General features: G+C 59.8%; 2 protein-coding genes and 1 non-coding gene across 20 annotated transcripts; 1 reads left to right on the forward strand and 2 right to left on the reverse strand.

Annotated features, from left to right (window-relative positions):
• Positions 1-4396: 4396 nt before the first annotated feature.
• Positions 4397-7190, reverse strand: RPLP2 (ribosomal protein lateral stalk subunit P2). 4 transcript variants are annotated; one of them, XM_009008752.5, is made up of 5 exons: positions 7126-7190; positions 6791-6914; positions 5591-5639; positions 4637-4735; positions 4397-4508 (listed from the first exon to the last, which is right to left on the reverse strand). In XM_009008752.5, exons 2-5 carry the CDS (start codon positions 6911-6913, stop codon positions 4435-4437), a joined length of 345 nt encoding a protein of 114 aa, XP_009007000.1. In that variant the 5' UTR covers position 6914; positions 7126-7190; the 3' UTR covers positions 4397-4434. The 4 variants fall into 4 exon arrangements, with proteins under 4 accessions (XP_009007000.1, XP_002755726.1, XP_035119755.1 ...); XM_002755680.7 differs by having other exon boundaries at positions 4397-4511; XM_035263864.3 differs by having other exon boundaries at positions 5591-5660.
• Positions 5428-5561, reverse strand: LOC118146010 (small nucleolar RNA SNORA52). The gene has a single exon (XR_004731480.1). It is a non-coding gene; the product is annotated as a small nucleolar RNA SNORA52 (small nucleolar RNA).
• Positions 7191-7608: 418 nt separating the features above from the next.
• Positions 7609-18004, forward strand: PIDD1 (p53-induced death domain protein 1). Of its 15 annotated transcripts, none has more exons than XM_078341829.1 (17): positions 7609-7742; positions 9640-9762; positions 12017-12416; positions 12883-13356; positions 13605-13814; positions 13896-13950; positions 14098-14299; positions 14388-14513; positions 14699-14878; positions 14956-15103; positions 15198-15333; positions 16330-16480; positions 16569-16692; positions 16778-16896; positions 16972-17085; positions 17205-17404; positions 17626-18004. In XM_078341829.1, the coding sequence occupies exons 4-17, from the start codon at positions 13086-13088 to the stop codon at positions 17882-17884; spliced, it is 2295 nt and encodes a 764-aa protein (XP_078197955.1). In that variant the 5' UTR covers positions 7609-7742; positions 9640-9762; positions 12017-12416; positions 12883-13085; the 3' UTR covers positions 17885-18004. The 15 variants fall into 15 exon arrangements, 12 of the variants coding, with proteins under 12 accessions (XP_078197955.1, XP_035119752.3, XP_078197954.1 ...); XM_035263861.3 differs by having other exon boundaries at positions 12943-13356; XM_078341828.1 differs by having other exon boundaries at positions 16778-17085.
• The last annotated feature ends 293 nt before the right edge of the window (positions 18005-18297 follow it).

Raw genomic sequence — 18297 nt, forward strand, 5'->3', positions numbered from 1 at the left:
CTCGTCAGGAGCTGAGGTTGGAGGATCGGTTGAGACTGGGCTGAATGGCAGTGAGTCCTGATCGTGCCACTGCGCTCCAGCCCCGGTGACGGTGAGACCCTGTCTCAAAAACCAAACGACCGTCATCGGTAACAGTACAGCCATCCAGGAGCTCTTCAAATGCGACGCCGAACAGTTTACAGCTGTGTTCAGGCGCGAGGCCTTCCTGCACTGTTACCTTTCTCTGCACGTGGGGCCTCTTCCAAATCTCTGGCTGCGGTGTGGGGGGTGGGGCTTGCCTGGGGTGTCAGGAGGCCCCCGTGACTGGATTGGGGCAATCCTGCTGGAGGCAGGGCTTAGGATGCAGTGAAGCAGGGATGGAAGTCCAGGACTCGTCAGGGCAACCGCCGACGGGGAGGCCAGGGACTGAGGATCCTTCCCTCCACACCTGCTCCAGGAGACGCCGGGAGAGGTCAGGGTTTGGGCCTTAGCCCCATCTGAGGTGCTGTTGCCTTGATGGGTGTGGCTGCCCCAGCACAGGGAGACCTCTGCTCCCGTTTCCACAGCTGCGTCAGGCTGTTTTGGGTACACATTCCTCCCTCCAGGCCCCTGGGAGGCTCAGGAGCCAGAAACTAGGCAGTCCTTCCCGGAATCCTGGCTGGGGCTGGGAGCACCCCACCAGCAGCACAAGCTCCAAGGGGGGGCCAGATGAGAAACCCCAGGCCGTGTCACGCCCCATTCCCATGATCTCCAGGCAACAGACACAGGCCCTCTCCCTTCAGGGTCCAAGGCTGGAACTGTGAGGAATGCACCCTGAACCCTAGGTCCACTCCTGCAGGGGGCCCTTTCCTGAGCCTGGGCCACCAGTGCCCCAGCCTCACCCCTGCCCCCTTCTACGGAGCACTGCTCCCCTGCACTCCCTAGCTGCACCCTGCTGCGGTCATTTCTCTGCTTCCTCCTCTGCTGCCCCACCCCTACTATGCACGTTCTAGCCTCCTCCACTCCTCACCTGGCTTTACTCATAAGTCTGCTTTTCTTTTGTTTTTTGAGACACAGTTTGGCTCCTGTTACCCAGGCTGGAGTACAATGGCGCGATCTCGGCTCACCGCAACCTCCGCCTCCTGGGTTCAGGCAATTCTCCTGCCTCAGCCTCCTGAGTAGCTGGGATTACAGGCACACCCCACCGTGCCCAGCTAATTTTTTGTATTTTTAGTAGAGATGGGGTTTCACCACGTTGACCAGGATGGTCTCGATCTCTTGACCTCGTGATCCACCCGCCTCGGCCTCCCAAAGTGTTGGGATTATAGGCGTGAGCCACCGCAGCAGCGGGTGAAACCACATCTCTACAAAAAGATACAAAAATTAGTTGGCTGTGGTGGAGCGCAGCTGTAGTCCCAGCTACTCTGGAGGCTGACGTGGGAGGATCACTTGAGCCCGGGAGGTCAAGGCTGTGGTGAGCAGAGATGGCACCATTGCACTCCAACCTGGGCGACGAAGGGAGACTCTGACTCAAAAGATAAAATAAAAAATAAAATATACACCGGGTGCAGCGGTGCATGCCTACAATCCCAGCACTTTGGGAGGCTGAGGTGGGTCGATCACCTGAGGTCAGGAGTTCCAGACGGGTCTGATCAACTCGGTGAAACCTTATCTCTACTAAATACAAAACATCAAACATCAGCTGTGCAGGGTGGAAGGTGCCTGTAATCTCAGCTACTCAGGAGGCTGAGGCAGGAGAATCACTTGAACCCGGGAGGTGGAGGTTGCTGTGAGCCAAGGTCACACCACTGCACTCCAACCTGGGCAACAAGAGTGAAACGCTATCTCAAAAAAATACACACACACACACACACACACACACACACGTAAGGCGGTCTCAGTGGCTCACGCCTGTAATCCCACCACTTTGGGAGGCTGAGGCAGGTGGATCATTTGAGGCCAGGAGTTTGAGACCAACCTGGTCAACATGGTGAAACCTGGTCTCTACTAAAAAATACAAAAATTAGTGGGGTGTGGTGGTGCATGCCTGTAATTCTAGCTACTTGAGAAACTGAGGCATGAGATTTGCTTGAACCTGGGCGGCAGAGGTTGCAGTGAGCAGAGATTGAGCCACTGCACACTAGCCAGGCCAGGGACGGTGGCTCACACCCATAATCTGAGCACTTTGGGAGGCCGAGGTGGGTGGATCACCTGAGGTCAGGGGTTTGAGACCAGCCTGGCCAACATCGTGAAACCCCGTCTCTACCAAAAACACACAAAAAATTTGCCAGGTACAGTGGTGCGTGTCTGTAATCCCAGGTACAAAAATTAGCCAGCCGCGGTGCACATGCCTGTTAATTCCTGCTACTTGGGAGGAGGTTGGAGCAAGACTCTCCATCTCAAAAAGAAAAAAAAAAAGGCATCTCTGGAAAATATGTCATGATCTGCGGGGGAAAAATTTTTTTTTTTTGAGATGGAGTTTCGCTCTTGTCACCCAGGCTGGAGTGCAATGGCGCAATCTCAGCTCACCACAACCTCCGCCTCCTGGGTTCAGGCAATTCTCCTGCCTCAGCCTCCTGAGTAGCTGGGATTACAGGCACGCACCACCATGCACAGCTAATTTTTTGTATTTTTAGTAGAGACGGGGTTTCACCATGTTGACCGGGATGGTCTCAACCTCTCGACCTCGTGATCCACCCGCCTCAGCCTCCCAAAGTGCTGGCATTACAGGCGTGAGATTTTTGTATTTTTAATGGAGATGGGGTTTTTGGCACCCTAGCCAGGCTCGTCCTGATCCCGTGACCTCAGGTGATCCACCTGCCTGGGCCTCCCCAAGTGCTGGGAATACAGGTACCCCAGGAGATGGCCTGCCCCTTCCACCTTGGGTTTGGGATCAGCAACTCATGGAGAAGGTCCTGAGATGGAATGTTTTAAAAGCATTTTGGGGCTGGACATGGTGGCTCACGCCTGTGATCCCAGCACTTTGGGAGGCTGAGATGGGCGGATCACCTGAGGTCAGGAGTTCAAAACCTCACCTCTACTAAAAACACAAAAAACTAGCCAGGAGTGGTGGCAGGCACCTGTAATCCCAGCCACTTGGGAGGCTGAGGCAGTAGAATCACTTGAACCTGGGCGGCAGAGGTTGCAGTGAGCCAAGACTGTGCCTTTGCATGCCAGCCTGGGCAACAAGAGTGAAACTTGATCTCAAAAATAAAAGCATTTTGGGTCCCCCTCCATTTCAGGACCCTCTGTGGCTCCCTGGCTCCCCCCACAACCCCCATTCCCTCCCCTCTGGGGACTCTGCCTTCCTCCAGGTCTTGGCTCCCCATCTGAGGGAGGCACCTCCAGCCACTCCAGCTGTCTTGTTAGATCCCATTTACCCTCCCAGAACTGAAGTGCTCACGTAGCAGGTGCACACACCAAAGCCAGTCCATGGGCTGCTGCTCCCAAGCCCGGGGTAGAAGGGGCAGATCATCTCCTGGGGTGCCTACACTGGTGGGCAAAGACTCTGAGGCCCAGGAGAGTTTGTACAGAGTAGGGCCAGGAGGGCAGAGAGGCTGAGAGGGGACGGTGATGGCCTCTGTCCTTAGCCCCATATTCTAGGCCACAGCCTGTGGGGGGAGGGCAGGCCTACCCCAAAGGACTCAGTTCGGTGGGCACGTGGCTCTGTGGTCACGGCCCACAAGCCCTGAGCACATCTGCCCAGTAAGGCAGGGGTTGGCTCAGGAACAGCAGAAAAACAAGCCCGGAGGAACTAAGTGATTGCCCAAGGTGCTCAGGGCATTACGGCAGAGCCATGACCCCGCAGGGGAAGCCAGAGGCGCTGCCGCCCCCAAGCTGGGCTCCCTTCCTGCATCCATTTGTGAAGCCCGGGGCTACCAATCCTGGCCTTGCAAGGCTGGGCACCAAGCCACACAAGGACAGAGCCCTGATTACCCAGACTCCGTTTCAGATCAGCTTCTCTGCCGTTCCACAGCAGTGTTTCTGCAGCTCGGCCGGAGTGCCGCGGCACCATGCCGGCCCACTGTAACTCCAACCTCCTGGGCAAGTGACCCTTTCCCCTCAACTTCTCACAGTTGGGACTGCAGGTACACACCACCAAGCCCGGTTAGTTTTTTAGAGATGGTTGGTCTCAAACTCCTGCCTCAAGTGACCTTCCCTCTTCGGCCTCCCAAGTGCTGGGATTATGGGCACGAGCTACTGTGCCCAGCCTGTTAGCAATTTTCCGGGTGTACTCAGGAGCCTGGACACTGTTTAAGGCCCACAGGAATGGGCCCCTGGCAGCTGTGATGCCCAGCCCCCCCAGCCCCTGCTCATCCTGCACCAGAGACCCTTCCCCAAAACCGCGTGACCCACGCTTGTGCCGCACACCTGCCGCCCGTGATGGGAACCTGTGCTCAGGCGACCTTGTGACAAACTGCTCATGGGATACTTGAGAGACGTGTAAAAAGGCTTTATTTGCAAGGGAGCAGCAGTTTAATCAAAGAGGCCAAATCCCATGTCATCGTCTGATTCTTCAGACTCCTCCTTCTTCTCATCTTTCTTCTCCTCTGCTGTGGAAAAGAGAGCATGGTGAGCACTGCCCGAGTGCCAGGCCAGTTCCCACAGTAGTGAAGACCCCACGACAGCAACAGTCTGAGCCTCAGCCCTCTGCCCACTCACCAAGCCCCCCACTTACCGGCAGCGGGGGCGGAACCAGCAGCAGGAGCTGCAGAGCCTGGGGCAGCAGAGATGGCCACAGCCCCACCAGCAGGTACGCTGGCAAGCTTGCCAATACCTACAGAAAACAGAGAGAAGCCGAGATCAGAGCAGCTGCCCAGCCTGGGAGGCTGTTCCACACACAAGCTAGATGGAACCAGGCATGGCACAGAGTGCCCAACATACCTGGGCCCCACCATATGGTTCCAGTGCCTCCCGTTCTTCCAGAACCCTCCCTTCCCAGCCACTCCTCAACATTCACTGTCAGGGACTTCTCTTTCCTACCTTTCCTACCCAGGGACTCGCCTTCTAGGAATCAGGCGACACTGCCCACCTCCCCACTTTCCCCACCTCCACCCTCCGAGGTCCACTGGACAAACATGTTTATGGGCAGGTAGGGAATGAATAAGCTGCCACAGCGTCCAGATCTCCAGCCACAGCGATGTGCTCATGGCTTGGCCCGTTTCCTGAGCTGGCCCTGTCCTGGTCATATGCAGAGGACAGCAACAGCTGTCCCAACAGCTCAACTTCCAAACAAGTCCCACCAGCTCAGCTGATGTTAACAGAAAACCATCTGCCCAAGAGGCAAGAAGCCTGTGGTCACCCCTGGCACCTAGTCCCCACCGGCAACCCCTTCACAGAAAGCACGGGGTGGAACCGTTTACGTGAACCCAGTTCTCCAGATCCCAAGCTTCGGAGGAATCCTAGGAAACGGCCTCAGGGCCACCTGAAAGTCCAGTAAGAGCATGTGCCCCTGCTGCCCTGCGCCTGGCGTGTCTAGAAGCGCCCATGCCGTGAGCCCACTGAAGCCCTGCTCACTCCTTGGGTGAGGCTTCTAGGGTGCTCTGGTCCACAAGCGAAACCTGGCAGGCCACAGGCTGACCAGCAGGGATTAGGATGGACCATGAAAACGAACATCTCTAGAGAAACTCACCCTGGGCAATCACGTCCTCAATGTTCTTTCCGTTCAGCTCGCTGATAACCTGGAGAAGACAATCGCCCAGCTGCTACGAGAAATGTGCAACTGCAGCCCTGGCCTTACCGATCCCTTCCAGAGTCACAGCAGGACTGGGTACACCACGTGGGAATACGCGCTGGAGTTTCTGGACCTGCGCTGCCCTAAGGGAGCCACCAGCCTTGCTGGTTAAGTGGTGCAACGATAAACGGAATGCAGCATTCTCAGACTCAACGCTGAGAGGACACACCATCTCACCGCATACGCTGACTATTCATATCTGTCTTAAACGTGGGCAAAATAAGGCAGCACTGAAACTGGCTTTGACTTCAGGCTGGAGTGCACTGATGGGATCCCGGCCTCAAGTGAGTCTTCCATCAGCCTGGGACTGCAGGATGAGCCACCGCACCTGGCTCTGTGGGACTGCAGTAGCGTGATCACTACTCACTGCAGCCTGGACCTCCCAGACTCCAATGATCCTCCCGCCTCAGCCTCCTGAATAACTGGGGCTACAGATTCGAACCATTGACTAATTTCTAATTGTTGGTTCTGAGTATAGAAATTTCTTCTTTTTAACCTTTCGAGGAGGCCCGGTCTTGAGATGTTTTCCAGGCTAGCGTGGAACGCCTGAGCTCCAATAAGCCACCCGCATTGGCCCCCGAAGTGCTGGGGGAGCCACGCACCCGGCCTGCCTGTTTTTTAAGCAATCTCATGCATCTCACCTGTATTGAATTTCCAAAGCTCGTTAGTCCCGACCTTGCCTCATACCCGCCTTGCTTTTTTTTTTTTTCTTTTTTTTCCTTTTGAGACAGTCTTGCTCCATCACCCCGGCTGGAGTCTCCTGCCTCAGCCGGCCAAGCAGCTGGGATCACAAGCGCCCACCACCACACCCGATTAACGTTTGCATTTTAGTAGAGATGGGGGTTTCACCAGGATGGTCTCGAACCCCTCCTGACCTCGGGTGATCCGCCCGCCTCGGCCTCCCAGAGTGCAGGGATTACCGGCCTGAGGCACCGCGTCCGGCCCCCGCCCTGGTTACTTCTCTACCCAATAAATCACCAACTGGACTGGCACCAGCCGCTCCCCGGACCCTCCAGCATGAGGCCGGATCAGGCCGAAGGACCCCCCCGGTACGGGCCACGCGCCACGCGACGGCTGCGGGGCAGGGGCGGCAGCTACCTTGTTGAGCCGGTCGTCGTCCGCCTCGATGCCGACGCTGTCCAGGATCTTCTTGATGTCCTTGGCGCTCGGGGAAGGGTTGCCCCCGAGGGCAGCCAGCAGGTAGGAGGCGACGTAGCGCATCCTGAGGCGGACGGAGAGGGCGCCACGGCGGAGTTACCCCGGCGGCCTCCAGCCTGCCCACCCCGGGGCCCCGGGCGAGGTTGCGCGTGGCTGGGCCCGTAGGCCTCTGCCGCAGAAAAACCCCGCCCCGCAGCCCGCCGCCCACCCCCGCAGCCCAACGGCCCCGCATCCCCAGCCCCAGCCCGCACCCCGGGCCCGGCCCCCACACTCACGCGGCGGCGTCTGCAGCGGCGGCGGCCTCACGCGTGCGAACTCGGCGGCGTCAGGGAGGAAAAGGAAGGCGCCAACGCAAGGGGCGGGGGTAAACCGCTACCCAGAAGCCTCTGGGACCCACGCGCGGCGACGCATGAGGCGCATAAGAGTGACGTCAAGAGGCGCTCAGCCAATGACGACGACGGAGAAACCATTGACCCCCCCCCCACCCGCTTCCCTATTCTCTCAGGCAGTTTCTGCGGCAAAGGCGAAGGGTAGTAGTTCCGAAACTGGCTGCTCTTATAGCGTGGGGCGAATGTCCCCCAAAACTCGTGGGGCGATGGGCCAAGCAAGCCCAAGGGGACGGCATCTGTCTTCTGTACCGGGGGCTCCCATCATGCCACACGACGCCTACAGCTCCCAACATGCAGCGCGGCCCCCACGCCGGGGACGTATCCTTTGCCCCCGAACCACAAGTCCCATGGTACACCGCTTCCGGAAGTGGCCTGCGCCACCGCCCTACGCGGAACTGCACGTGGGCCCGGGCAGAGGCTGCTGGCCATAAGCTCGCCCCGAATCTTTGGTGATTCCCAGGCCGCGGCGACCCGTTGTCCCATGTCCAGCCGGGCTCAGTGAGGTGAGCCAGCGCCTCGGCCTCCCCACCTGGGAGGCCGCCCCCGCCATGCGAGGCCAGGAGAATGTCGTGAGGCGGCGTCGCCACGCACCCCTGGGAGGCGTAGGCAGCCCCTGCGCCGGCCGCTTCGGCCCAGAACTGACCTCGGTGTCCATGTGGACCTCAGCGCATCAGGGACCCTGCTACACCCTGGGGTCCTGGGAGGGAACAGGGTTGGCCCTGCCTCCTAAGGACTGAGTTCGTGTGCGAGGACACAGGAAGCGAATGAAGGAAGCGATCCGAGGGACAGGGACAGAGAGGGAATTGGTCTGGGCAGCCTGAGAAAGCTTGCACATGGCAGTGTCCTTGAGCTAAAATATGAAAAGGAGCCGACCCTGCCAATATCCGGGGTCAGATGCGGATACCTGAGGTGCCACGCAGGCAGCGCCAGCTCGAGTGGAGCTCAAACAACAGTGGGGTTTGTTCCATCAAGCACTGGAACTCGAACTTCACAGTCGCCTTCAGTGGCCTCATTACCCCTTTGTAGATGAGGAAGTTGGGTACAGAAAGGTTTTCTTGCTCAGAGTCACACATCTGGGGTAAAGGCGGGAAACCACCTTGGGAACAATGGGATTTTTTAATTTTTGAGACGGGGCCCCATTCTGTCGCCCAGGCTGGAGTGCAGTGGCTCGATCACAGCTCACTGCAGCCTCAACTGCCGTTCAGGTAGTCCTCCCACCTCAGCCACCACACCCGGCCAACATTTTTTGTGTTTTTGGTAGAGACGAGGTTGCCCAACATTGGGCTCAAGTGATCCTCCCACCTGGGCCTCCTAAAGTGCTGGGGTTACAGGTGTGAGCCACCATGCCTGGCCAGCATGGGACTTATGTAATTACAAAGGGAAGCCATTCAGTGTCTTAAGCCGGTCCCTTCACATTGGTGTGCCACCGTCCATACCAACTTTTTTTTTTTTTTTTTTTTGAGTAGTCTCACTATTGTCCAAGCTGGAGTGCAGTGGCGTGATCTTTGCTCACTGCAACCTCCGCCTCCAGGGTTCAAGCAGTTTGCCTGCCTCAGCCTCCCTAGTAGCTGGGCCTACAAGCATCTACCACCACACCTGCCTAATTTTTGTATTTTTAGTAGAGACAGGGTTTCACCATGTTGTCTAGTCTGGTCTTAACCTCCTGACCTCAGGTGATCTGCCCGCCTTAGCCTCCCAAAGTGCTGGAATAACAGGCACAAGCCACTGTGCCTGGCCCCTTCTCACTTTTTTTTTTTTATCCCAAACAAACTCTGTACCCATTAAATTCCTGTTCCCTGCTCCCCCAGCCCTTGATAACCACCATTCTACTTTCCGTTCCCATGATTCTGACGAGAACACCCTTCAGATAAGAGTGAAATCATACGGTATTTTGCTTTTTGTCTGGTCTCTTTCATGCAGCTTATTTTCAAATTTCAAGTATCTACCTAAATGGAAGTCCCAAAGTCTAATGTAAGTAGAGAGATGTTTACGTGGGCCAGGCTTGAGGATTGCGACCTGGGAGCACAGATGCAGGCTGCCCAGAATTTACACTTGGATGAGCAGCAATTACAAGTCAATTTTTATTTTTTATAATTTTTACATGTATATATATATTTTTTTGAGACAGGATCTTGCCATGTCATCCAGGCTGCTCTCCAACTCCTGACCTCAGGTGATCCACCCGTCTCGGCCTCCCACAGTGCTGGGATTACAGCCTGTGCCACTGTGCCTGGCCTGTAATTTAATCTTTTGTAGAGATGGAGCCTTGTTGTGTTTCTCAGGCTGGTCTCAAACTTCTGGCCTTAAGCAGTCCTCCTGCCTTGGTGGCTCAAAGTGGTAGGATTACTGGTGTGAGCCACTGTGACCTACAAGTGGATTTTTTTTTTTTTTTTTTTGCAGACGGGAGTCTCGCTCTGTCACCCAGGCTGGAGTACAGTGGTGTGATCTGAGGTCTCAGCTCACTGCAACTTCCACCTCCCAGGTTCAAGTGATTCTTCTGCCTCAGCCTCCCCGCCAACCCAGGTACCTGGGATTACAGACGTCCACCACCACACCTGGCTAATTTTTTTTTTTTTTGAGAGGGAGTTCCACTCTTTTTGTTCAGGCTGGAGTACGATGGCACAATCTCGGCTCATGGCAATCTCCACCTCCCTGGTTCAAGCGATTCTCCTGCCTCAGCCTCCCGAGTAGCTGTGGTTATAGGAGTGCACCACCACACCCAGCTACTTTTGTATTTTTAGTAGAGACAGGGTTTCACCATATTGGCCAGACTGGTCTCAAACTCCTGACCTCGTGATCTGCCTGCCTCAGCCTCCCAGAATGCTGGGATTACAGGCGTGAGCCACTGTGCCTGGCCTTTTACTACTTTTATTATTATTTTTGAGATGGAGTCTCGCTCTGTCACCCAGGCCGGAGCAGTGGTGCAGTCTTGGCTCACCGCAACCTCCACCTCCCTGGTTCAAGCGATTCTGCCTCAGCCTCCTGAGTAGCTGAAGTTACAGGTGTGAGCCACCATCCCTGGCTAAGTTTTGTATTTTTAGTAGAAGCAGAGATTTGAGATGGGGTTTCACCATGTTGGCCAGGTTGGTCTCGAACTCTTGACGACAGGTGATCCACCCACCTCAGCCTCCCAAAGTGCTGGGATTACGGGTGTGAGCCACCGCGCCCATCCTATTTTTAAATTTATCTTGTTAGAGGGAGTCTCTCTCTGTTGTCCAGGCTGGAGTGCAGTGGTGCGATCTCAGTTCACCACGGCCTCTGCCTCCTCAGCCTCTGAGTAGCTGGGACTACAGGCATGAGCCACCAGACCTGGCTGATTTTTCTCTTTAGTATAAAGAGATGGGTTTCACCATGTTGGGCAGGCTTGTCTTGAACTCCTGATCTCAGGTGATCCGCCCACCTCGGCCTCACAAAATGCTGAGGTTACAGGCGTGAGGCACCGTGCCCGGCCTGTGGTTGGTTTTTAAAACGATCCCTCCGGCACCTACGTGAAAGGGGCTGGTGAGCATGGAAGCAGGGAAGCCTGGAAGAGACCTGCGCACCCCAGAGGGAGGGATGGCCGTAGCTGGGAAGGAGGAGGCTGTGCGACCTGAGTAAAGACGCAGGCGTCGCTGGTGTTTGCTACTTTCTCTGCCGGGCCAGGCAGCCGGGGATGCCGGGTTGGGGAGGGCGGACAGAGCAGGTTTCCGGTTCTTGGCTTTGACACACAGCAGCTACGGAGACTCGGGCCATATCGGATCTGTCAGAGCCTCCTGCCCTGAGGGAGGATCACTGCCAGGGCTTCGGGCCCAGAGTGATGGCTCGAAGGGAAGGGTCTCTGCGGGCCCAGAGGGGAGGTCCCGGCCGGCTTCCCGGAGGAGGCCGTAGGGGCTGTTTGGGGAAGGGCACTGCAGTTGTTCTGGCTTCTGGCAGGGGTGGGTGCGGGGCGGCGGCAAGAGTACCCCCGTCACCCGCGCCGCGGGCCTTCCGGACGGGGGAAGCTGGACGGCTCCAACCCGCTGACTAACGGGAACCCGAGCGCAGCTGCGCGGGCGGCGCGGCAGATGGACGGATGGCGACCTTCTCCTGGGCGGGAACAGGCGGAGGGAAGGCGGGTCGGGGAGGAGCCCGGAGGCCTCCGACGGGGCGGGGTCTCCGGTCTCCGCCCGCCCAGTAACGCGCGGCGGTTTCCCCCGCGCCAAGCGCGCACAGAACAATCCCGGTCCGTTTGCTTCGGGGACCGGGACCGTTCCCATCCCCGACGCCATCTGAGCCGGCAGTGCGCTGCCACCCTGCCCAGCGGACCCAACTGGAAAGGGCGGAGAGCGTTGCCCCAGGGCTCATGAATTGGGGGTCCTGGCCTCAGGCCCTCGCCCTTGCAGTGCCTTCCCTGACTCCGGGTGTAGTCACCCCCGCGGTAGAGGCAAAAGCTGATGAAACCACCTGGCAAAGCTGATGAAACCAAAGGGGGGTTCATTCCCAGACCCGGGGGACAGCCTCAGTGACCTCCCAGCTCCAGGCGTCCGTGGGTCAGACTTCTAGGACCAGGACGGAAGCCTCCCTCCCTCCTCTCTGCTGCCGACAGGCCTCCTGCCTGGTGCTGCTTTTCGCCCTGGCAGTCCCACTTCCCAACCCTCTTTCCAGTGATGCCCAGGCCTCGGGGATGCAGGGTGCCCATGAGGTCTCCCCCACTCTCCACCCCAGGCCCCGATGGCTCAAGAGCTCCCCACTCCAGCCAGAGTCCCTGTTTCCCCAAAGAGAGGAGGGCTCCCGCTCACCCCTCCCCTTGCCTCTGCAGCTTCCCCAGGCCCTGCCTGGACAGGCCTGCCTGCGTGCTGGGACATGTCTGGCCTCCAAGGACAGTTGGTGGGTGATGTTTGCAGCAGTGGAGGGGCCAGAGCTGGAGGCAGTGGCAGCGGCTGCAGAAGATGCTTTGGAGGCTGCGGGTGCAGAAGATGCTTTGGAGGCTGCGGGTGCAGGGTCCAGGGCGCTGCCTTTCCTGGGCGGCAACCGGCTGAGCTTGGACCTGTCCCCCGGGGGCTGCCACTGCCTGCTTCGCCTGTGTGTCCAGCAGCCCTTTCAGCTGCTGCAGGTGGAGTTCCTGCGTCTGAGCACTCACGAGGACCCTCAGCTGCTGGAGGCCACCCTGGCCCAGGTGCCTCGGAGTCTGTCCCGCCTCCGCTCCCTGGTCCTCAAAGGTGAGCTCCACCCATTCCCCGCCCTGTCTCCACCTTTCACTCTGCCCTGCCTCTGCTGCTTGGTCCTCAAAGAAAAGCCCCAGTCCCAACCCCAGCTCCAGGCTGCCTCTCGCGGCCTCCCAGGTGTGAACTGTTCTGCTCTTGGCCCTCTCCAGCCCCAGCCCCATCCCCATCCTCGGCGACTCCCACCCCCACTGTGAGGCCGGCTGGGCCCTGGTCCCAGACCACCAAGCCGCCCCTCGGGGGGTCTCTTGCAGACCGCAGTGCAGTGAGTGGGGTGAGGGCTGGAAGGGTGTCTGTTGTGGGGAAGGGTGTGGGTGATGGTGCCAGCTGAGATGAGCTGGTGGTCTCCATCCCCACTTCTTCCATCTGCAGCAGCCTCTCCAGTGTTTCTGTCTGTCCCTGTCTGTCTGGGGTGGGGGTGGGAGGTCGGTGCCTCTTGAGCAGCTGTTTCTCTGGCTGGCAGGGTTGATCTGGGACCTGGGACCCTGGCTCTGAGGGCCACCTCCACCTCCCCCCTTCCCAGGAGGGCAACGCCGGGACACACTCGGCGCCTGTCTCCGGGGCGCCCTGACCACCCTACCTGCTGGTTTGCGCGGCCTGGCCCATCTGGCCCACCTGGACCTGAGCTTCAACAGCCTGGAGACGCTGCCAGCCTGTATCCTGCGGATGCGAGGTCTGGGTGCCCTCTTGCTGTCTCACAACTGCCTCTCCGAGCTGCCTGAGGCTCTGGGGACCCTCCCCGCCCTCACCTTCCTCGCCGTCACACACAACCGCCTGCAGATGCTGCCCCCAGCTCTGGGGGCCCTGTCCACCCTGCAGCGCCTCGATCTCTCTCAGAACCTTCTGGACACACTGCCTCCTGAGATTGGAGGCCTGGGCAACCTCCTTGAACTCAACCTGGCCTCCAACCGACTGCAGAGCCTCCCGGCCTCCCTGGGTGAGTAGCTGCCATATCCTGGCACACTGCCCCTCGGCAGGGCCTCTGCACCCACAGGCTGGGTCCACAGCTACCCCAAGAGTCCTTGCACCTCCCTGGCCTTTGAGACTCCCTGAGCGGCTTCGTGGGAGGTTCTCCGAGCCCAGCTGTGGAGGCGAGTCTGACACGGCTGCTCTGGGGGCGGCAGCAGGAGTGTCTCAGCGTCTCGGGCCGCGCTGGAACTGAGCTAAGCCAGCACCTGCCCACAGCGGGGCTGCGGTCCTTGCGGCTCCTTGTCGTGCACAGCAACCTCCTGGCCTCTGTGCCAGCCAGCCTGGCCCGCCTCCCGCTCCTCACCCGGCTCGACCTGAGGGACAACCGGCTCCGGGACCTGCCCCCTGAGCTGCTGGATGCCCCCTTTGTGCGCCTGCAGGGGAACCCCTTGGGCGAGGCCTTGCCAGACGCCCCAAGTTCCCCAGGTAGGCCTGGAGCTAGAGGGGCAGCCCCGGGACCGGACGTGGTCTCCTCAGTGTCCTAGCCACATGTTTCACCCTCCGCAGGGGCAGCCCTCGTTCCAGAAATGCCCAGGCTATTCCTGACCTCAGATTTGGACAGGTACGGGGCGGGGCGAGGGGGCTGCAGGGGTGTCTGTCTGCCCGTCACCCTGGCGCCTCCGACGCCTCCTCCAGAGTTCCTGAGTCCAGGCTCTTGACACGTAGGCCCTTGTGGGTCTGACCCGATGCGCGCTCCTTCCTCACTCAGCTTTCCTGTGACCCCTGGAGGCTGCTCCGTGACCCTGGCCTGTGGCGTCCGCCTGCAGTTCCCAGCGGGGGCCACCATTACCCCCATCACCGTCCGCTATCGGGTGTTGCTGCCAGAGCCGGGCCTCGTCCCCCTGGGCCCTCATGATGCCCTGCTCAGCTATGTGCTGGAGCTGCAGCCCCACGGGGTGGCCTTCCAGCAGGCACGGCCAGGGTCTGGTGAGGGGTGGTGTGGCAGGGGTGTGCGAACCCAGCCCTGGCCCCCGCCCTCACACCGCCCTTTCCTGGCAGGATGTGGGCCTGTGGCTGCTCTTCACGCCCCCACGGGCCTGGCGCTGCCGTGAGGTCGTGGTCAGGACCCGGAATGACAGCAGCTGGAGTGACCTTGAGACCTTCCTGGAGGAAGAGGCACCCAAGGTGAGGGCCGCCCAGGCCTGCCAGTGGCGGGTGGGGAGCTGCTGCCCTGTGCCATGCACCCCTGCCCAGAGCCTCGCCCTGGCACCTTCCACCCCACCCCATCTGCCCTGGACCCGGTCCTTCCTGTCCCCGGCTCGCCGTGCCTTGACCCTGGCTCCTCTGACCATCCACCTCGCCTGTCCCAGCGGCTCTGGGCTCACTGCCAGGTGCCCCACTTCTCCTGGTTCCTTGTGGTCTCCCGCCCCGTGTCCAACGCCTGCCTGGTGCCACCAGAGGGGACACTGCTGTGCTCCTCAGGTCATCCTGGGGTCAAGGTCATCTTCCCCGCTGGGGCCACTGAGGAGCCTCGTAGAGTCTCCATGCAGGTACGGCCAGGGGAGCACCAAGGGTGGCAGGCAGCACCTGGCCCACAGGCAGGTGCTCAGGGGCCCGTCCACCACAGGTGGTGCGCGTGGCTGGCCAAGAGCTGCGAGCCCTCCTGGGAGAGCCTGAGGCCGCAGTGAGCCCACTGCTGTGCCTCGCACAGAGCGGCCCCCCCAGCTTCCTCCGACCTGTCACCGTGCAGCTGCCTCTGCCCTCTGGTGTCACAGGTGAGAGCCGGCCATGGGGCACACCTGGGCCTCTCGCCATAGGGTGGAGATCTCCAGCCGGGAGCCCTGAGCCTGCTGCCCCTCCCATCCCCAGGCCTCAGTCTGGACCGCTCCCGTCTGCACCTGTTGTACTGGGCCCCTCCTGCAGCCACCTGGGATGACATCACAGCTCAGGTGGTCCTGGAGCTCACCCACCTGTACGCGCGCTTCCAGGTCACACACTTCTCCTGGTCAGTTGTACAGGGTCGTGGGGTGTCCCTTGTGTTGTGCCGAGGCGCAGGATCCGTGAAATAAAGAGACAGGGCACAGAAGAACTGGAAAAGAGCAGCTGGGCTCAGAGGCCATGCCACCTATGAGCGGAGACAGGCGAGGCGGCAAATGTCCAGGATTTACTGGGTACCAGATAGCGGGAAGGGTAGTGAGTGAGGTCATCTTAAAGACAGTGATAAGGTCAAGACAATCACATGGGCAGTAAACGAGGGGTCCACCCCCATTAGGTCACCTGGGCAAGGAAGGGGGCCGTGCGCAGTGAGGAGTGCAGCGCGCAGTATCTCTTGTCTGGGGCAGGCTACTTCTGAGGAATTCTATAGGAGGACGCCTTGAGCAGCAACAGAGCTGACAAGGTCCACAGACACCTGCTGGCAGCTTGCAGTGATCTCTCTAGGAGGTTGCTCTGAGCAGCGCAGTAGCTAGAGCTGATAGAGTTCACAGTCACCGGGGTGGATTGCCGGTCTGAGGGCGGCCTCCCACAAGAACTGGAGCAAGGTCCTACAGCGCCTTTACCAGGAGCAGTGGCTCTCGCCCCAAGCCTGCCACACAGCGGGTATCTACGATACTGAACGCTGCCGCCTGGGCCATGGGTTCTTGTCCTGGCATAACTGTTTTCCCTTAAATCATGCTCTGCGCTGTGTCTGCTCTAGGCTTTCCTCTATGATCTAAGATATAATTGTACAGATAGAGAGAAATAACTGGGTAGTAAGATACTCTTCAAGCACTAATTGTTCCGACTCTAAATTGATACGTGATTATATATAAAGGATTATATAAAGGAAATGACTGAGCAGTAACACCATAAACTGAGATATTCTCCAGGCACTAATCATGCTGGGGACCTGCTGAGCTCTTCTTCCTCGGCGCACAGATCCGGGGTTACCCACAGTCAGTGCCCCCAGCTTCCTCAGCCCCCTCCCCGTCTTTACAGCCTCCCTCACCCCCCGCCCTCCTAGGTACTGGCTCTGGTACACCACCAAGAACTGCGTGGGAGGCCTGGCTCGGAAGGCCTGGGAGCGGCTGCGGCTGCACCGTGTGAACCTCATCGCCCTGCAGCGGCGCCGGGACCCTGAGCAGGTCCTGCTGCAGTGCCTGCCCCGAAACAAGGTGGGGACATGGGCTCGGGGGCTCAGGGCGGTGGCCGGAGGGCTGGGGTGCCGGGTTTTGGCTACCGAGCTACACAGCGTGCCTGCAGGTGGACGCCACCCTTCGGCGGCTGCTGGAGCGCTACCGTGGCCCGGAGCCCTCCGACACGGTGGAGATGTTCGAGGGCGAGGAGTTCTTTGCGGCCTTCGAGCGAGGCATTGACGTGGATGCTGGTAGGGCCTCCCCGTCCTGGAGAGGGAGCCCTGCTGTCCTCCCTGTGTCCCCTGCTCAGCCCCGTCCCACCACCCCATCCCCTAGACCGCCCTGACTGTGTGGAGGGCAGAATCTGCTTTGTCTTCTACTCACACCTGAAGAATGTGAAGGAGGTGTACGTGACCACCACCCTGGATCGGGAGGCTCAGGCTGTGCGGGGCCAGGTGGGCAAGGGGGTGGGCCCCCCAGGCTGCCTGGGCACAGGGCCGAGCTCTGAACCCCATTCAATGCCCCCTCAGGTGTCCTTCTACCGTGGCGCAGTGCCCGTGCAGGTGCCCGAGGAGGCGGAGGCTGCCCGGCAGAGGAAGGGTGCAGACGCCCTGTGGATGGCCACTCTGCCCATCAAGCTACCGGTGGGACTGAGGGACAGTGGAGGGGTGGGGGCAGGACTGAGGCCCGGGGCGGAGCCCAGGGGCACGTGGTGGAGTCTGGGGCAGAGCCCAGGGTTTTCTGCTCTTTCTCCTTCCAACAGAGGCTTCGGGGGTCCGAAGGGCCACGGCGAGGGGCTGGCCTCTCCTTGGCGCCCCTGAACCTGGGAGATGCTGAGACCGGCTTTCTGACGCAGAGCAACCTCCTGAGCGTGGCTGGGCGCTTGGGTCCGGACTGGCCGGCCGTGGCCCTGCACCTGGGCGTGTCCTACCGAGAGCTGCAGCGCATCCGGCACGAGTTCCGGTGAGGCTTCCACTGGCTGTCTGGAGGGCCCCCCTGATGCTGCCTGGCGGGCCTGTTTCTTCCAGAGGAGGTGGGGGAAGGGCAAACACCAGGCTGGAAAGGAACCATCTGGCCAAGGTTGGCCCAGGCAGCAGGGAACTCCCCGACACTCTGAGGCAGAGCATGGTGGGGGAACTGGGCAGGTGGGCAGGACTCCCTCTGTCCCCGTCCTCTGCCCACAGGGATGATCTGGACGGGCAGATCCGTCACATGCTCTTCTCCTGGGCTGAGCGTCAGGCTGGGCACCCGGGAGCTGTGGGGCACCTGGTGCAGGCCCTGGAGCAGAGTGACCGGCAGGACCTGGCTGAAGAGGTCCGGGCGGTCTTGGAGCTTGGCCGCCGCAAGTACCAGGACAGCATCCAGCGCACGGGCTTGGCCCCCAAGGACCCCGAGGTGCCTGGCTCGTCGGCCCCACAGCCCTCAGAGCCTGCCCAGGCCTAGGCCCCACAGACTTCCGGCTGGCCTGGACTTTTCCCAGAGGATGGGCAGAGCCCCCACCTTCAGGCCTCTCCAATGTTTGGGGTCGGGGTTCTCCGTGCACATCAAACCTGCACTGTTTGATTTGCTGTTTCAGAGCTTGATTTGTTGGATGGAGAAAGCACTGGAGGGCAGGGAGCGGGTTGGCAGGGTCATCAGAGGCCCAGCCCTGCTAGGAGGGAGCCCTGCCTGAACACATGCCCCACAGCCTGGTCCTGTCCCCTTCCACTGTGCCTGGGGCCTCCTGTGGGTCCTGATCTTCCTGGGAGAGAGGACCCGTGCTACAAGGTAGCCCAAATGGGCTACTTCGTTTTTCTTTTGAGACAGAGCCTGTCTCCCAGGCTGGAGTGCAGTGGCCTGATCTCGGCACACTGCAA

The sequence above is a fragment of the Callithrix jacchus genome, chromosome 10 (genome assembly GCF_049354715.1).
Source record: "Callithrix jacchus isolate 240 chromosome 10, calJac240_pri, whole genome shotgun sequence".
In the NCBI taxonomy this organism is placed as follows: Eukaryota; Metazoa; Chordata; class Mammalia; order Primates; family Cebidae; genus Callithrix; species Callithrix jacchus.

What these genes read in the sequence shown, in the direction of transcription:
- PIDD1 (XM_078341821.1), top strand. Translation starts at nt 11,882, where the DNA reads ATGCAGGGTGCCCATGAGGTCTCCCCCACTCTCCACCCCAGGCCCCGA. An exon ending in CTCGTAGAGTCTCCATGCAG is followed by an intron (nt 14,879 to 14,955) that starts GTACGGCCAGGG and finishes CGTCCACCACAG; the next exon opens with GTGGTGCGCGTGGCTGGCCA. An exon ending in AGTGCCTGCCCCGAAACAAG is followed by an intron (nt 16,481 to 16,568) that starts GTGGGGACATGG and finishes GCGTGCCTGCAG; the next exon opens with GTGGACGCCACCCTTCGGCG.
- RPLP2 (XM_017978396.4), bottom strand. Translation starts at nt 6,913, where the DNA reads ATGCGCTACGTCGCCTCCTACCTGCTGGCTGCCCTCGGGGGCAACCCT. An exon ending in ACGACGACCGGCTCAACAAG is followed by an intron (nt 5,661 to 6,790) that starts GTAGCTGCCGCC and finishes TTCTCGTAGCAG; the next exon opens with CTGGGCGATTGTCTTCTCCA. An exon ending in TGAGGACGTGATTGCCCAGG is followed by an intron (nt 4,736 to 5,590) that starts GTGAGTTTCTCT and finishes TGTTTTCTGTAG; the next exon opens with GTATTGGCAAGCTTGCCAGC.